The following is an 18,455-nucleotide window of genomic DNA, read 5'->3' as shown; positions in this document are numbered from 1 at the left end:
CCTAAAAGTGTAAAACATATAACCCTACCACTGCCAAAATCCTGCCGCCTTATATTTCACCTGCTTCTCATTACACTTCCGTCTCACTTCAACACTATCGCCTCTTCAAGATTATTGGTGCGCCAGTTGAACTTTTAATCTCGCAGTTCTGCTCTCTCTCTCTCCTTCGTAAAATTTTTTGGCCATATTTTTCAGGTTCAATAATTTTTTTATTTTTTTATCAAAATAATTCTGATTTTTTTCTTATTTAACGAATTTTAACAATTAATTTTGTTCTTTCTAACCATTAATTTGAAATCTCGAAAATTTCCGAAAACTTACTTTATTTTCAAGTTTTTATTTTTTTTTTCATTTCGATAATTTTAACGAATAAATATAATTTTCTAAACCTTTATTTCCTCATTTCTATATCATTTTATTCACATTATTTCACTAAGGTTTGAATACATATCGTATTTAATGTTATCTTATTATGTCTTACTAATTTGATTATAAAGAAAAATTAGGTTGTTTCTGAGTTGTACTCCCTCCATTCAACTTTTATCACCCCATCTATATAATAACATAAAAAGGCTTCTTGAGCCTTTATTGAAGCGACACATCAACTCATTCACTACTTGACACATGTCACTACATATTAATTATTTTTTTATCTATATTAATATTAACTAATAAGAAATAAAAGAAATAAGACGGTAATAAAGAAAACCCACAAAGCTCAATACTCCTCATCTTCCATGCTCTTCGTATACCTCGAAGAAACCGAAAACTTGAAAAAGGAACTCAAATTTACAAATATTTCGCACGTATATTACAAATTGGTTACAAATATTTCGCACATGTACATACAACGGTGGCAGAGTTGGCGGCTACACCGAAGGAGCTCAAATTGGCCGGAATATTTGGTATGAGAACTCGCCTTTTAATTTTAGAACAAGTGCTTGATTTGAATAGCTCTTTGTTGAATTAATTTTGACGGTGGTCGTTGTTCTCGCTCCATTCTCAAACAACGATTATTTTCCGCTTCAATTTTGATGCTAATTTGATTAGTTTCATCATTATATGCAAATTAATGGGATTAGTTATGTTTATACTTTGATTTTAGGTTAATTGTGTAGATACTCTGATTTTATCGTAAATGAATTGATTTGGATGGGAATGTTGTGCGGTTAACTTCACTTACGGTTCTTGCCGAGTTAAATTTAGTTTATCGATATTTATTTAGTTTCTGCTTATTAATGTCCCTACTCCGTATTTCAACACCTTTATGGCTTATCGGTTCATTTTAAGTTAATAGACAAACTTAAAGGGATGACATCTAACTTTGATTTGTTTCACAGTTTCAGCCAAAAAAACATCAAAACTCCCCCTCACTACAAAAAAAAAAAAAAAAACACCCCCAAACGTAATGCCGCCACTACAAATGCCACCAACCAAAAAAGCCCCGTGAATTTCACGGGCAACCGAACTAGTTTTAAATATAATACTCCTCCCATTTATTAGAGAAACGGAGTGATAATTGTTAAATGGAGGGAGTATTTATTAATCCAGTTAATTAATAAGTTTATCTTAATAAGATCAAGTCTGAATTATATTTTTTTTTAAAAACATTTCTTACTACTTTGTGTTCTTTAATATATTTGTATTTAAGAGACTTATATTTTTCCGATTTTTCGATTTTTTTCCTCAAAGCACGATGAACTCAGTTGTGCACTCTTGAAAAGGAGAAAAACAGAAATGCAAAATAAAATGAAGTATAGAAGAGAGAGTAATTAAATAGTTACAATGATCATGGGGGACCCTACCTAAAAAAATGTGTGCAATTCCATCAGCCAATGAGAAGCCAAGAAAAAACCTAGCTTTTATACTAGGTAGATACCGGCATTAGAGTCATATGAATATATATCCTGTTGGTATGTTAGTCATTTAATGTTTTTGGGATACCGGGTTGGTCCCTGGCAGGGAATACTGTATTCAGGTAAGTTATTGCATTGGGTCATATGGTAATAAGAAAAATTCTTTGAATAAAGGGAATGATATAAGACTGTTGAAAGGAACTCGGGACATACTCAGCCTATGGTTGGCTGATTCCGTTACGTTCACTCTTTTTCAGGTACAAGTCTGGGGGAAGGTTAAATGTGAGGAATTTTCACCTAGAAGATAAAATGTATATAATGTATAATTATAGAGTTTTTAGTTTTAGTATTATAAGTGTAAATATTTTATTGCAAAGCCTTGTATTCTCCGAAGGTGAATACGGCGGTGATGCCCTATAATTCCGCTGCTGTTTATTTGTAATATAATGAGTTATTTTTGAGCCGCTGCTTGTTTTTCGGGAGGTACATGTTTGTTACTTTCTTGTATTCATTTCCAAAAGTCAGTGAAATGGGGTAGTAAGAAGTCATCTTCTTCCTCAATATTTCTGGGTTTGGGGTAGCATCGGTTACCCTTTGTTACCCTCTAGGTTCGCCTCTGTTTGTCATATGCTAAGAAGACAAGCCTAGACCTGACAAAAGCAACTCTACACGATTGACCCGGTCTGAAAAGGCTGACTGACACCCGAAATTGATCCAAACTACATCACCCGAATGTCACCCGAAACCCAAATTGTCCCGACCCGGCCCGAACAAGACCCTACCTTTCTTGTCCCGAATCGACACGACCCAAAAATGACCGATCCAAAATCGGCCAGCTAACCCGAAAAGACTCAACAAAACGTAGCTCAAAAAACTTGAAATGACTTTTTCACTTCTATTCATTGTCCCAAAAAATGACTGACCGAAATAACTCGGCCCCCTTGACCCGTCAACTTATCGAAACAGACCTGAAACCCGAAATGATGGACCTGACCTTAATTAACCTGAAATCAATGAGAGACCCGAAATGACCCATTCCGAACTGGCCCGACCCCAATTCGAGCCGATTGACCTGTTTATTACCAGGTTTAGACAACCCGCGAGGCTGCCTCATGGCTTCACTTCTTTTCCTTTCAAAATAACAAAGACTAAAGTCACGAGGTATAGCTACAACTTCACCTAAAAAATAGAAAAATAAAATTAATGACGTGGAGCCATTGGTCCCAAATAGTTTGAAATAGTAAACCTATTTTGCCAAAAAAATTCTAACATTTTGGTGTCAAACAAAAACTACTTTTTTTATTATTTTATTTTAATAAGTTTTTTAAATGGGATGTAATTGAGATTTAGTATCGCTAGGGCGTCAGGTAGGGGTGTGCAAATTCCGGTCTCGACCGGAAAAATGAACCGGTCTGGATCGGAATCTACCGCACCGGGCCAGAATTTTTAGTTATTCCGGTCTGGTCTCCGGTCCAACATTTTAAGATCCTGGTCCGGTTCGGCCCAAGTCCGGTAAATTCCGATCCGGACCGGAATTATTAGTTAGTTACTTTTTTTTTCTTAAAATTATATTTTAATCCGGTGCAAAGACCGGTATTTTGGACCTAAATTTAAAAAAGTTGAATTGTTATATAGAATTTTTGTAATCCGGTCAGTTACAAGCATTAAATGGTCCCAAAATTTAATCCAGATCGCGCAAAAAAAGGAAGTTATTCTTTTCAAGAAATGAGATGGATCTTCGCTCGATTATCGTTATCCATTTATTAATGAATGGATTTTGAAATTTTAGGAATTTGTGCATATCTTTTTTCCTTGTTTAAAGCATCATAGCAATAACAATAGAAGAACTTTATATAAAGTTCTTCTTTTGCCATGTCATATTTTAGTAATTTCAATGTTTAAGAACTTTTGTTTAAAATAGATCACAATTATGTAAAGTTCTTAAATTGAAAATAGATTATATGTAATTGGTCTTTCACAATTTCAAAGTCATATTTATTGGTACCCAAATTCCAATATGTAACAAACTAAGTTCTTATTTTAGAACTTGGTTCTTTATTTTAAGATCAACTTTTAGTTGCAATAGAGGAACTTTATAATTTGGGGTTCTTATTGACACCCCAAGAATAAGAAACAATATTGTTATTGCTCTGTGTACCCAAGTTCCTTTTGGTGGCCCAGATCGCATCTTGGGATTATCGAACGGTTCTAAATTTATAGGTAAAAATAAAGGAAAAATAGGATGTAGTGGAAAAAATATTATTTAAAGGGTTTAAGAGAGAAAATGGACAAGACTCGATTATATACATACATCATATCTTCTCCTAAGGCAACTAAATAACTCAAATAAGGAAAAAACGATACAATTCCTAATATTACAATCTATCCTACTTGCACTACAAGTATTTACAATATACGATATTGGATAATATCTTTCGATATTATTCTCACAACCCAATTTAACGAAATGGAGTAACTTTAATTTGAAACAAATTATCCTAAATGGGGTTCACGAAGGCTTGATTATTGCGATCCTATGAGGTCGATTAGCGACACAACGATTCGGGATTAAGTCGTTGGGTATGATATAAAAAATGGGGGCGAAAACAATTAGATTAAAATATATACAAAAATTGGTAGGTGTGTTGATCCGTCCTAACAAAATGCTTGCTAGAAAATACAAACAAGGACTATATATGAGCCGAACAAAAAAATTAAACGAAAAAGAGAAGACATATAAACACACACGTAGGTTCACAAGTGCCTTTAGATTTTATTGAAGATGTTGATGATGTCGAATTACATTAGACAACATAGTTCGACTTAAAAGCATAAAAAAGAAACAAACTGGAAAAAGATAAGTGAAACACAAGAAACTGAAGTAACCATAGGTAGCATCAACAAACATTGGAATTATCTAAAGGCCAAAGACGACGAAAGTGTAAGCATGCTACACGGGGGCGGAAGCGTCATCAGCGTTACCCGACTCCTGCACACCAACATTTACATTAGTATTTAGTTGAGATTATAATCATCACTTAAATAAAATTTCAAGTAATCATATATATACCATTAGATGATAATTAGTTTTAGGGTTTTTCTAATATGCGTGTCCAATGGACGTATGTTAAAATGTCAATTAATAAGAAATTGAAATATAAATTCATAATTACTATAATTGGAGAATTAGTGTGGAAAAACCGATATTTTTATACTCGTACCTAACAAGGTGGCCATACTCTATTGCCAACGACATATTGGGGATCACAATTATTTTTCTTACTAAATAAATATAGAACTAAAACGGGGAGAATAATTTTGGGATAAGTTAGAGCGAAAAGAGGCAATAAAAGTGAAATAAAGAAAATATTTTACCTGACAAGGAGGAATTGGTATCGGCCCTACGCCCGGTAGGTAAAAGGTTGGGTGGAATGAGTCAAGTGTTGAAATAACAGCCATTTTCAGAGAGAACGTATGTAATTGAACTTGTATTTGTATTATCTTTGCTGGTTTTGTGTATTGCTATGCTATGCTATGCTTCACTTCTTTCTCCCTATTTATACAGGGTTTGGTGTGTTGATTCCATCAACAATTTATTTATTTACGAATTATTTTAACTCGCTTCTGGCATTCATTCATAAACTAACTAATCAATGAACGAACATGGAGACGTGCAAGCCATGTTCGAACCGCAAGTGTCGCTTACACTGAAGCATTTAATTAAGATTTAAGAGTTCAAAGCTTTGTGCACATACAGATGCAAACCTTGCTATCAATCAACAGTTTGTTTTAATTTTTAAATCCTAATAATGAGGTTAGTGAGATTTGTTAGAGATTCTGCTTCGAGGAGGGTAATTAATACCGAGTCAGATATAAAATGAAAAATTAATAGACTAATTAAATTATTGTCTATGAAATAATTCTGTTTCAATACAAGAAATCGGAGATCGGTCTAAACACAAGATTAAGTACTAATTTTCCTTAATAAACTTCCTCGCAGGTTCCGTTTCATGAAATATTCGGCCTCTCATTAACCTGTTAATCGTATTATCGTCAAAAGTTAACGTCCACCAACCGAGCTATAATATAATGCTAGCTCTCTGACACGCCCGATCTTTTCCGATCTCCCCTTCTTACAGACCGATAAAATAATGTACTATTCTAACGGTATAACTATTTATTAGCTAGTTACTATCTTATAATTATCTTCTCGCATTCATAAACCAACTAATTAATTCGTAATTAATCAATTTGCATTAATTGAGACGTGTCGACACTAAGCATCTATTGTACTGTACTGTATTTATTTTTAATCTTAGTGAACAGTGCATGGTAAGATTCGTTAGGAAATTGTGCAAATTTTATCAGACAGCTAGATGCAAATCATGCAATCTACACACGTACGTACTTCATTCAAGACTCTTCGTCCTTAGCAGTTGTTTACCTTAAATTAAAATACTTAAAAATATAAAAGGTAAACAGATAACCAAGGCATATCCACATTTGTGAATATCCAATCTCAAATATGGAACATTAAAAATGTTATACCAGGTAGATTTGTACATCAATAACAATCCAAGTTATTGATGCTTCATCGACTAACTGGAAACCGTCACAGTCTAAATCACAGCAAACCGTTTCTACGCTATTATCCGCCTGTTACGGTGCATATAAAAATGACCGTCTCAAATACATAATGTCGGCCATGCATATGTATACGATGTAGATACAATTTAAAATGCTAAATACATAATGTCTCGAGCACCGTCTTGGCAGAATGCATTGGAAAAAAGCAACATTTATCTTATATACATGTGAGATGATATTTGATCCTTCTTATAGTTAAAATAGCTAATAATGCAGTCGTAAACAAGTCTAGTTGCTCTCTATATATCCATCTAGTCTTACCGAGTAACAAAATTTGTGCTTATCTCTAATAAATTTTATTTGAATTAGAGAGGAAAAAAAATAAAAAAATAAAAAGAATGATTGCGACTCGGTTGGGGTGTATCTCGTAGTTTAATAATTGAATGCTAAGGAGTCAACATGGCGTCGAGTTTCATGCAAATCAATATTAATAATTTGAACTAAACGATTTTACCTTAATACTAAAATAAATATTACTACTCCCTTTATTCGGTGAATTGTTATCCTAAGAAGAGCGGGCAATGTATGGAAAAGCTTAAAGAATATTATTAAGGTTAGCAGGTATAAATACAAGGGATACAAGGTAACTATAAACCCTAATGAGAGGAATTAGGAAACTAAAAGATTACAAAAGATAGGACAAAATAATAATAAAGATTACATAAGATAATTATGCTACAAGATATTTACGATATCTGAACATGCCCCCGCAAGACGGACGTCCGTGAAGAAAGGCCGATCTTGGAGAGTAGCATTTGCAGACGAGGACGAGATAAAGGCTTGGTTAGCGCGTCGCTAATTGATCATCATTGTGCACTTTGTAGTAACACGCAAATCACCGACCGCACCTTTTCACGAATGAAATGAAAGTCAAGAGCAAGGTGCTTCATTCTCGAATGGAAGACGGGATTTGCACTCAACTGGGTAGCCCCAACATTGTCACAAAAAATTGTGGGCGAGGAAGGAAGGACAATGTGAAGCTCACGGAACAAGTTTTGAATCCAAGACAGCTCAGCCGCCGTGTTGGCAATGGAACGGTACTCGGCCTCAGTGGAGGAACGAGCAATGGTCCGTTGTTTCTTAGAGCTCCAAGAAATTGGATTGCAACCAAGATAGACAATATAGGCACCAGTGGAGATATAATTATCTTGTTCGCCAACCCAACTCGCATCAGAAAAGGCGTGAAGCAGGAGCGGAGAGGACTTACGCAGCCATAACCCCATTGTAGCAGTACCAGACAAGTAGCGAAGAAGACGCTTTAGTGCAGACCAGTGTACTGTGGTCGGGGAATGCATAAACTGAGACAAACGACTGACACCATACGCCAAGTCAGGGCGTGTCAAGGACAGATATTGCAGCCCACCTACCAATGTGCGATAGGATGTGGGGTCAGTGAGGAGCTCACCTTCATGGGGAGTCAACCGGGTGGAGGGATCAAGGGGCGTTGAAGCTGGCTTAGAGTTAGACATGGAGGCACGGTCAAGTAGGTCAGCGACATATTTTTGCTGACTTAGAAACAAACCAGAGGGATGGTGGTGTACTTCAACACCAAGGAAATAGGACAGGTTCCCGAGGTCCTTGAGGGAGAAGCGAGAGGCGAGAGCACCAATGAATTCAGCAACAGAGGAAGCATTCGGACCTGTAACAATAATATCATCTACATAAACAAGAACATATATGGGGTTAGAAGCGTGATGGATGAAGAGGGAAGTGTCCGAGACCGAGTTAGTGAACCCAATCCGGAGGAGATAGGTACGGAGCTCATTGTACCAAGCCCTCGGAGCCTGCTTAAGACCATAGATGGCCTTACGAAGACGACAAACATGAGAGGGATTGGCCGGGTCAACAAACCCAGGAGGTTGGGCCATAAAAACAGTTTCAGTGAGCGAGCCTTGGAGAAATGCATCATTCACATCAAGTTGACGAAGTACCCAACTATTCATAACGGCAAGACTTAGCAAAGTTCGGACCGTGGCCGGTTTCACGACAGGGCTAAAGGTTTCGGTGTAGTCAAGGCCAGGGCGTTGGTGGAACCCCTTGGCAACAAGGCGGGCTTTGTGTTTATCAATCGTGCCATCGGGTTTGTACTTAGTACGAAACACCCATTTGCAGCCAACAACATTCTGAGTGGGTGAGGGGGGAACTAGGTCCCAAGTGTGGTTGGATAGGAGGGCTTCAAATTGGGTCCGCATAGCAGCATGCCATACGGGCGAATGGAGTGCAGTTTTGACAGAGGTGGGTTTTGGGTGATGGAGTTCGGCAGAGAGATTCATGCGGTTGATGGGTTTAAAGATATTGTGGGAGGCTCGGGTTTCATGTTTGCGTGGTGGAGGAGGAGGAGGGGGTGGTGGAGGAGGAGAAGGGGGTGGTGGAGGAGAGGACACAGGTGGGGAATTCGGAGGGGGGGAGGATACAGGGGACTGTGGCAGAGGAGTGTTTGGGGATTGGGTTAGAGGGGAGGAAGGGTTAGACTGTGGAGAGGTGATAATGGGGATAGAGAAAGTGACCCATTAGTCCGTGGTGGGTTTGGTTGAGGGAGGAGATGAGGTGTGAAACGGGTAGACTGACTCGACAAAGCGAACATGACGGGAGGAGTAGACTCGGCTCGTCTTAGGATCAAGACACAGAAAGGAGTGTTGAGTTGGGGAGTATCCAAAAAATACACAGGGAAGTGAACGAGCATCAAGTTTATGATTGGAGTAGGGACGTAACCACGGGTAACAAAGGCACCCGAAGTTACGGAGGTTGTGATACTTGGGAGGATGACCAAAGAGAGTCTGATAAGGAGTGGAATTATTGAGCGTCGGGGTCGGAAGACGGTTAATAAGATATGCCGCAGTTGAGAAGGCATAAGTCCAATATTCAGGCGGCATAGACGAGTGGGACAAAAGAGCTAGACCTGTGTCAACAATACTTCGATGACGACGTTCGGCATAGCCATTGTGCTCGGGAGTGTGGGGTGGGGACTTGAGGTGAGAGATTCCGTGAGATGAGAGGTATGGTGCGAGTTTTTCGAATTCACCGCCATTGTCAGAGTACAAGGTTTTAATGGATTTCGAGAATTGTTTTTCTACAAGAGGGTGAAATTTAGAGAAAATAGAGTAAGAGTCAGATTTTCGTTTCATCGGGTAAAGCCAAATAAATTTAGTGAAGTGATCAATGAAGACAATGTAATATTTGAAATTATCAAACGAGTAAAGCGGAGATGTCCATACATCGCTAAAAATAATCTCAAGCGGAGATGTGGTAACTAGAGAGGAAGTAGAAAAAGGAAGTTTAGTACTTTTATTTGAAAGGCATGAATTACAATGAAAATTGTTGCTAAGCGAATAATTGAAATAACTAGCTAATTCTTTGTAAGACGAGGGTAGAGGGTGGCCGACTTTGTGATGCAGATCGATGGCTTTGTGGGAGGCAGTGAGAGCGAGAGGTGAGGGTGAAGAAGACCAGTAGTATACGCCATCTCTAGCAGGGCCCTGATGGAGGAGTGCCCCCGTCTGAGCATCCTTCACAAGAAAGAAAGACGAGGAGAAAACAATATGAGTGTTAGTTTCGAATGAATTGAGCAACGAGAGATGATGTTTTTGCAAATGGAAGGAACACAGAGAACATTAGATATGGAAAAAGAACGAGAGGAAGAGGGGAGAAGAGCGGAACCAGTATGAGTAATTGGAAGCGAGGAGCCATCACCAATTATCATTTCATCAGTTCCGTCATAGGGGCAGTGGAGCGAGAGGTGAGATAGGTCACTGGCGACATGATGTGAGGCGCCAGTATCGAGCAGCCAAGGACGTGGAGGGGCAGGAGCAGATGGGGGTGGAAGGATAGCGGTTTGGACTTGGGGATTAGGAGCAGGTCTGGGGTGACGAGGCACAGTGATGTTGGGATACAAATTCTTGAACACAGGACAGAAGGAAAGAGTGTGACCTTGGACATTGCACCAGTGACAACGCCCACGATACGGATTGTTTGGGTTTTGGTTAGGTTGTTGGTGAGTGGGAGGGAGGGTGGTAGGAGGGGGTGTATATTTGGGTTTGTAGTATGAACGGGCAGCGGAAGTTGTGGCATTAACAGTGGCAGGGAAGGTGGTGGGTGAGGCGTGATCTTGGATGCGGAGGGTAAGTTCTTTGTTGATTAGTTTTTCGTGGAGTTCGGCAAAGGAGATAGAGGTGTCACGAGCATTAACGGCATCAATGACAGGTTGGTAGCGAGGGTCATCAAGGCCTTCTATAATGCGGTCAGTAAGGTCCTCAACAGAGTAAGGGTGACCAAGCAACGCTAGTTCATCAGAGGTAGTTTTGATAGAGTTCATGTATTCGGCTATAGAAGTGGAACCTTTGGTTATATGTTTCAGTTTGAACTTGAGTTGCTTGATGTGGCCACGGGATGGAAGGGCATAGGTGTTGGATAGAGTGTCCCAGAGGGCTTTAGAGGTGGAGGTGCGGGTGAGGAGGGAGGCAACAGATTTGTCAAGAGTACCGGCCAAGGCACCGAAGAGCAGTTTATCTTGTCGATACCAAGTGGAGTACGCAGGATTCGGCTTTGATGTGTCTTTGTCTTTCTCCTTGATGGTGGCGGCAGGACATGGTAATGACCCGTCAATATAACCATAGAGGTCATAACCAATAAAAAGAGAAGTGATTTGAAGTTTCCATTGTTGATAGTTCGAGCCGTCGAATTTATCAACAGAATGGACATTAAGAGTGATGAGGGGTTTGCTCGGTTCAGCAGTGTTGGGAATAGAATGAGAAGTCGACATGGTAATGTCGAGTTTTGTTTGTGGGAGAATCAAAGGTCTCCTGATACCATGTAAGAAGAGCAGGCAATGTATGGAAAAGCTTAAAGAATATTATTAAGGTTAGCAGGTATAAATACAAGGGATACAAGGTAGCTATAAACCCTAATGAGAGGAATTAGGAAACTAAAAGATTACAAAAGATAGGACAAAATAATAATAAAGATTACATAAGATAATTATGCTACAAGATATTTACGATATCTTAACATTATCTACTTTTATTTTTGGGTACATTATTTATTTATCTATTTTTATATCTCAATATATCTATATTCTCTAATAGCTTATTTTACATGTATTGGTTTTTGTGTAAAAAAATAGATAATAATTCACCGAAATGGAGAGACTATTACTTATTTATTATAAAAGTTAGGTTCGAATCCGTTTTATAATTACAGCTAGTCTTGTCGATACCAAGTGGAGTACGCAGGATTCGGCTTTGATGTGTCTTTGTCTTTCTCCTTGATGGTGGCGGCAGGACATGGTAATGACCCGTCAATATAACCATAGAGGTCATAACCAATCAAAAGAGAAGTGATTTGAAGTTTCCATTGTTGATAGTTCGAGCCGTCGAATTTATCAACAGAATGGACATTAAGAGTGATGAGGGGTTTGCTCGGTTCAAAGCGGTGTTGGGAATAGAATGAGAAGTCGACATGGTAATGTCGAGTTTTGTTTGTGGGAGGATCAAAGGTCTCCTGATACCATGTAAGAAGAGCAGGCAATGTATGGAAAAGCTTAAAGAATATTATTAAGGTTAGCAGGTATAAATACAAGGGATACAAGGTAGCTATAAACCCTAATGAGAGGAATTAGGAAACTAAAAGATTACAAAAGATAGGACAAAATAATAATAAAGATTACATAAGATAATTATGCTACAAGATATTTACGATATCTTAACATTATCTACTTTTATTTTTGGGTACATTATTTATTTATCTATTTTTATATCTCAATATATCTATATTCTCTAATAGCTTATTTTACATGTATTGGTTTTTGTGTAAAAAAATAGATAATAATTCACCGAAATGGAGAGACTATTACTTATTTATTATAAAAGTTAAGTTCGAATCCGTTTTATAATTACAGCTAGTCTTGCTTGTGACGGACTATTCTCGTCACAAGCTTGTGACCTCTCACAAAAAGGGGAGAAGGGATAAGGTGGGCACCCCCATGTGCTTCCCCACTCACCTCTTATGGATTATTTGTGAGAGGAAACGGTATCCGTCACTTGTGACGGATATCGCCGTCACAAATGATAATTTGTGTTATAATTATAAGGTGGTTTGCATAATTGCATGAGTGGGACTCAGTGACCACACGTAGTAATAACAAAATCAATGTAGGGGACACTAATCTATCGTAAAATAAGAATAATTAATAAACAAATTAATTTAGATCTCACACAATTAATGCGCGTTTTATAAACTGTAGACCTGGCAAAACGGGTTATCGGGTTGGGTTTGGGTTGGGCTAATTTGGGTGGGGTCACTTCGGGTCTCTCATTGATTTCGGGTCATTTCGAGTTTCAGGTTTGTTTCGGGTTTGTTGGTCGGGTCCATTTTGGGTCAAGCGAGCCGGGTTGTTTCGGGTAACAAAATTATATATATTTGAACTAAGACGATTTTACCGATATATAATTGTCAATTTAAATTATATATTCATCTAGTCTTACCGAGTAACAAAATTTGTGCTTATCTCTAATAAATTTTATTTGAATTAGAGAGGAAAGAAAACAAAAAAATAAAAAGAATGATTGCGACTCGGTTGGGGTGTATCTCGTGGTTTAATAATTGAATGCTTGTATAGTTTATACTCAATTACTCATCCATAAGGAGTCACCTGCAGTTTGAACATGGCGTCAAGTTTCATGCAAATATTAAATATTTGAACTAAGACGATTTTACCCTGATACTAAGGGGTTGTTTGGTTACCCTCTTAAATCATGGGAAGTAGAAATTCCCATGAATTGCTTAAATATGATGTTGTTTGGTTGCCCATTTCATGGGAATTAGAACTTCCCAAGGAACTTCAATTCCTCGATAATGTAGGAAGTTGCTTACCTAGCCCCCCTTGGTAAGTGCAACTTCCCACATGAATTCATTTCCCACATGACAACCAAACAACATTTTTACAATTCACATGAATTACAAATTCACATGAACTTAACTTCCTAGGAATTTCATCTTCCCATAGTGAACCAAACAACCCCTAAAAATAAATATTACTATTCCTGTTATCTATTTTTATTTTTAGAGCATCATTTATTTGTAATCTATTTTTATTTTAGACAAGTATTTTTTATATTAAATATTTAAACTTAGACAATTTTACCCTAATTTATTTCTTATGCATTCGTCTTTATGTAAAAAAAATAAATAATAATTCACCGAAATAGAGGGAGTATTACTTATTATAAAAGTTAGGCTCGAATCCGTTTTATAATTATAGGGTGGTTTGCATAATTGCGTGAGTGGGTCTCACTGACCATATGTAGTAATAACAAAGTAGAGGACACTAATCTATCGTAAAATAAGAATAATTAATAAACAAACTAGTTTAGATTGCGTAATAAATGCGCGGTATTTATAGAGTTATTATTAATATAAACCTAGTGCGATATATGCACGGTATTTATAGAGTTATTTTTTAGTGTATTATTTATATAATTTAAATTGACAATTCACTTATTTTTCATGTTTCTCCTTAATATATTTTGATTAGAGAAATAAATAAAAATTTAAATCGTAAGAAGTAATAAAATGAGTATTTTTTTTTTGAATTTTTTTTGTTTTTTTTTCCGAGAAATTAATGAGGTTAATTTACAAATATTTACTAATAACAATATACTCCCTCCTATCCACTCTTTTCTTCCCCTTTGAAATTGGCACGCGGATTAAGGGTGGAGAGTATAATATTGATAAAGATATGAGTGGGGTTTGGTAATTGAAGAAAGGTATGAATAATTAGAATTAAATATTAATAAAGGAGATGGGTGGGGTTTGGTTATTGAAGAGAGGTAGGAATAACTAAAATTAAATATTAATAAAGGATATGGTGGGGTTTGATGAATGAAGAGAGGTAGGAATATAATATTAATAAAAACTTTCTTAAAAAGGAAAGGAGAAGAAAACCTGAATAATCCGTTTTAGGAAATAGGGATGAAAAGAGTGGATGGGAGGGAGTATTTTTAGTCGCAAATTTTTATCATAAAAAGTTAATGAATTTTAACAAATATTTACTTATACCATATTTTTTAGCCACAACTTATTATCATAAAAAGTTAATAAATGTTATAAATATTTAAATACAAAAGATTATATCCATTTATAACTTATCATGTCCACACCTATAGTATATGCTAAAAATACCAAGTATTATTCTAGAAAATATATTTTAGGCGGGAAAAATTGGAGTTTCGCCTATTCATTTAGTAAATAGGAGATTCTCATTTGTGACGAGTATATCCGTCGCGACCTTGTGACGAGTATATCCGTCGCGATTTGCAACGGGTCAAGTACTATCCATGTGGGATAGATAAGACAAAAGTAGAGTGCCTAAGGAATAGAAAACTGTTTTGTCTTATATATCCATAATACTTGATCCATCGCAAGCTTGTGACGAATTTGTCCGTCAGAAGGGAGAGTTGTTGTAATTAATACTCCCTCCTATTCTGGATAATAGTCCCATTGTCCATTTTCTTCTAGTCAGGTAACTGTCCCATTGTCTATTTTTGGACATGTTTTTCCTTACGTAATTACCATACTACCCTTGTTACTTTTCAATATTTACAAATCAACCTACCCATAACCCATCCTAACACTCACTAATCTAGCCCACTAATCTATTTAATCCGTAAACCAACCCAGCCCAATCCCATTAACCCTAATCTCTCGCGCCTTTTATTCCCGTCCACATCCCCTCAAAACCCTAGCTCTCTCTCTTCCGCCTCTCACTTCCTCTCTTTCTCTCTCAACCGCCATTGTTTTCCCTTCTAAACATCATCAGATTTATCATCTCCTCTTCCATTCTTCATCAAAACTTCATCGCCTCTTTTAATCTTTATCAAACATTGATTATTATTCATAATATTCGTTCATCGCCTTTGATTAATCTGATTTTTTTTCAAATTTTGATCTGGGTGGTGCCTCCGTGATGGAAAAATCTGAATCTAGTCGGTCTTATTTTGATCTTCGTGCTATGGAGAAGAAATATGAAGATTATTATTTGTGTGGTGAATCTGAGATGGATATGGAAGGGGACGAAGTTGATGATGGTAAGTCTGATGTTGTTGCATGTTGCTCAAATATTGCTCCTTTTACAATCGTGGATGAGGAGATGGATTTGAGGATGATGGTTAATTCAAAGAGAGGAGATTATGAGAGGGAGGCGAAGAGTTGGTTAGCAAGTCGTCAATCTGGTCAGACCAGATTAATGTTTATGGAAGATCTATGTAGATCATGGCCTGAATTTGGGATTTTTTTGGAGTATGAAAAGGAAGAGAGTGCAAGGGAGAAAAGAGATGATGTTGCATGTAACTCTGGTGTTGTCTGTAATTCCGATGGGGAATTAGATCCGGTGTCCATACGAAAAAATCCGGTTATTACAAAGTGGTTTCTGGGAGAGCTTTCTAAATATTGGCCTGGTTTTGGTCCTGCAGACGAAGACGAATCGTCAGGAGGTTGATTTCTTGTTCCTTTAATTTTTTACATTGAATTTTTTTTTGGACTGGTGATGATTGCTGGTGGTTATATAATGTCTGTTTCTTCTAATTTGATCTACCCGATGATCTCTAATGTTGAGGGTAGTTGATTGCCTGATAAGTTGTTGTTCATATACAATGCCACCACCATTTGTAGTGATGAGGCTGTGTATGGACAACATTGTTGTTTACTAAAGCTAATTGTATTCAATTGCTCATGTCTGAAGTTAATATCCTTAGTGGCAAAGACTGAATAGTACAAAAGAGTGGCAAAGTTCTTCAACAAAACCAAATACAGACTAAACAAAATGCTTCACTGTGGCCTTCTTGATTGTTTGCTGTCCTTGCTGCTTACTTTATCTGCGAAAATGGTGACTTTGATAAGATATCCAGTCTTTGCTAAGTTGTAACTGTCCAAAATCTTTCATACTGATGATGTTTATATAAGCTTCTTCATTCCCTTGCACATAAATCTAAGAACCAATCAGTAATGCTACCAACAGGGGGATAAATCCCCAATGTTGGTTCATTACTACCTTCACCTGCTTCAGTAATGCTGCCAACAGGCTCAGTGTCCCCTGTTGGTTCATTACTGGTGCCACTGGTACCTGCTGTATTTTCTGCATTCTCTGTTATTATGTGAAGTGAATTCACTAATTCACTTATAGTGCTTGGATCACCAACATTCTGTGCATATTGTATGCATTCTTTCACTAAATCAATGTTAGCATTCAAATATTCAGGCAATAAACCAGCTGCAACTAGTTTTGTTTTGTGCATATGTGGCACAGGGTAATCTATGCCACCTTTTCTTTTCATTATTTCAAGCATACATGCCTGCAATGTTATCCACACATAATTAAGTTTAAGAACATCTTGTTCTTCATATGCCTGGATTGTGTTATGAATAAGTTCATCCAACTTGATTGCCTTTTTTTTTTGTTGGAGAGATTGGATTGACCTAAAAAACCCCAAATCCAAGACATTTAAGTCTGGTGAATTGGGTGTTTGATAAGCCAACTCAATCTGCCAGCCATCTGATGTTGCTGCCTTTCTAAAATCTGGATCATCATTGCTAAAATGTGGGCGAGCATTATCTTGTTGAATAATTATGCGCTTACTCACATTAGAAGGCCATTTGGCCTTTATTGCTGGCAACACACAGTTTAGAATTATATCTTTGGTTACTTGTTTGTTTATAGACTCAATGCATTTTGTTTCTACTGTACCCATTGGCCTGTTTTTGGAATTTCTTTGTGCTGGTACTTGTATAACAAAGGGCCAAATACCTATCTTTCCATCAAAAATAAGATCACCATTTGACCCATACTTTGGTCTTCCTACAGCAGACATAAACATTACTTTTTCTATGAAACTTTTTGACTGCACACACCTATGAGGATCTGTTTCACTCTTAGCCAAGTAAAATCTTGTAGTAGGTTTAGTTTTAGAAAACCATTTCTCATCCATATGTATGATATTGCTTTGATCTTTGAAAACCACTCTTTTAGTTAGTTGATGATAATCTAGATGTTGTAGACTGAAAATTAATCTAGCAAGTTTGTTTTTATCAGTCAAACCTGGTTTGAGTGCATTTGTGTGTGACCTGATCTTCTTTGACATAACCCATCTTGAAACTGTTGACTGACTCACTCCTAAATTTTCAGCAAGTGAGTGTTGTGTTGTCCTGTTTAGAAGATCAATTGACTTCAGCTTTTCTTCATCTAACACCACCCTCCCTACTTTCTTGCTTCCTTTCTTCTTGCTGCTCACATTGACGGGTATAGATGCATTTCTTTGTAACCCTGCTGATTTCCATAACCTTTGTATGGTTTTCCTGTCCACTGAAAACCTTGCTGCAACTTCATTGATAATGCCGTACCTTGGTTTTCCATTAGTGCTGTTTTCCAATAATGTTTCATTAATTTTTGATCTTTCTAAGTTTGTGAGATTCTTCATGATTACTTTTTTTTATTTTTTTGTTTGAAAGATGTTTGTTTCAAAGTGGTTTTTTGGACTGAAGTAAATGAATGAACCCTAATAAATACACCTTCTATTTATAGAACAAAGAACTTTGCACTCTTTTGAGAATTTGGTTTTGGCGCCATAATAAAACCTCTTTGTATTTTTGGCAATTTGGTTTTGGCGCTGTAATGAAACCTCTTTGTATTTTTGGCTCCAAATTTGATTTTTGGTGTCAAATTGCAATATTGGTGAGTTGGATATCTAACACTTGGACTGACAATTTGGGTTATCTTGGTTTATGGAACAATCGATATGGGCTAATCAAGATTAGATGAAGAAAATCGAAAGTTAATCAAGTCCATCCTTCTGTTTTGATCTTCACTTGTGCTTGTAATTTAATCAAGTTTTTGTGTAATTTAATGTTAATTTAGAGTTTAATGTAATTTTGTTTTAAGTTAATGTAATTTAATTATGTAATTTA

The 18,455-nt window shown here is 36.9% G+C and overlaps 1 protein-coding gene and 1 long non-coding RNA gene across 2 annotated transcripts; both read right to left on the bottom strand.

Moving 5' to 3' along the window:
- Positions 1-4,609: 4,609 nt before the first annotated feature.
- On the bottom strand, positions 4,610-5,367 carry LOC141632041 (uncharacterized). The gene is made up of 2 exons (XR_012537747.1): positions 5,232-5,367; positions 4,610-4,845 (listed from the first exon to the last, which is right to left on the bottom strand). It is a non-coding gene; the product is annotated as an uncharacterized LOC141632041 (long non-coding RNA).
- Positions 5,368-16,291: 10,924 nt separating this feature from the next.
- LOC141632037 (uncharacterized) lies at positions 16,292-17,411 on the bottom strand. Its single transcript, XM_074444629.1, has 2 exons — positions 16,762-17,411; positions 16,292-16,617 (listed from the first exon to the last, which is right to left on the bottom strand). The coding sequence occupies exons 1-2, from the start codon at positions 17,366-17,368 to the stop codon at positions 16,463-16,465; spliced, it is 762 nt and encodes a 253-aa protein (XP_074300730.1). The 5' UTR covers positions 17,369-17,411; the 3' UTR covers positions 16,292-16,462.
- Positions 17,412-18,455: the final 1,044 nt, after the last annotated feature.

Source organism: Silene latifolia, chromosome 2 (genome assembly GCF_048544455.1).
Source record: "Silene latifolia isolate original U9 population chromosome 2, ASM4854445v1, whole genome shotgun sequence".
Taxonomy (NCBI): Eukaryota; Viridiplantae; Streptophyta; class Magnoliopsida; order Caryophyllales; family Caryophyllaceae; genus Silene; species Silene latifolia.
The sequence above is the reverse complement of the archived record's forward strand: the minus strand, read 5'-3'. Positions and strand labels throughout refer to the sequence as shown.

Bases quoted from the DNA above. Each gene is read 5' to 3' on its own strand.
- LOC141632037 (XM_074444629.1), bottom strand. From the start codon at position 17,368: ATGTTTATGTCTGCTGTAGGAAGACCAAAGTATGGGTCAAATGGTGAT. The intron at 16,618-16,761 runs GTTTATTGCCTG...AAAATACAGCAG, and splicing joins AACAAAACTAGTTGCAGCTG to GTACCAGTGGCACCAGTAAT.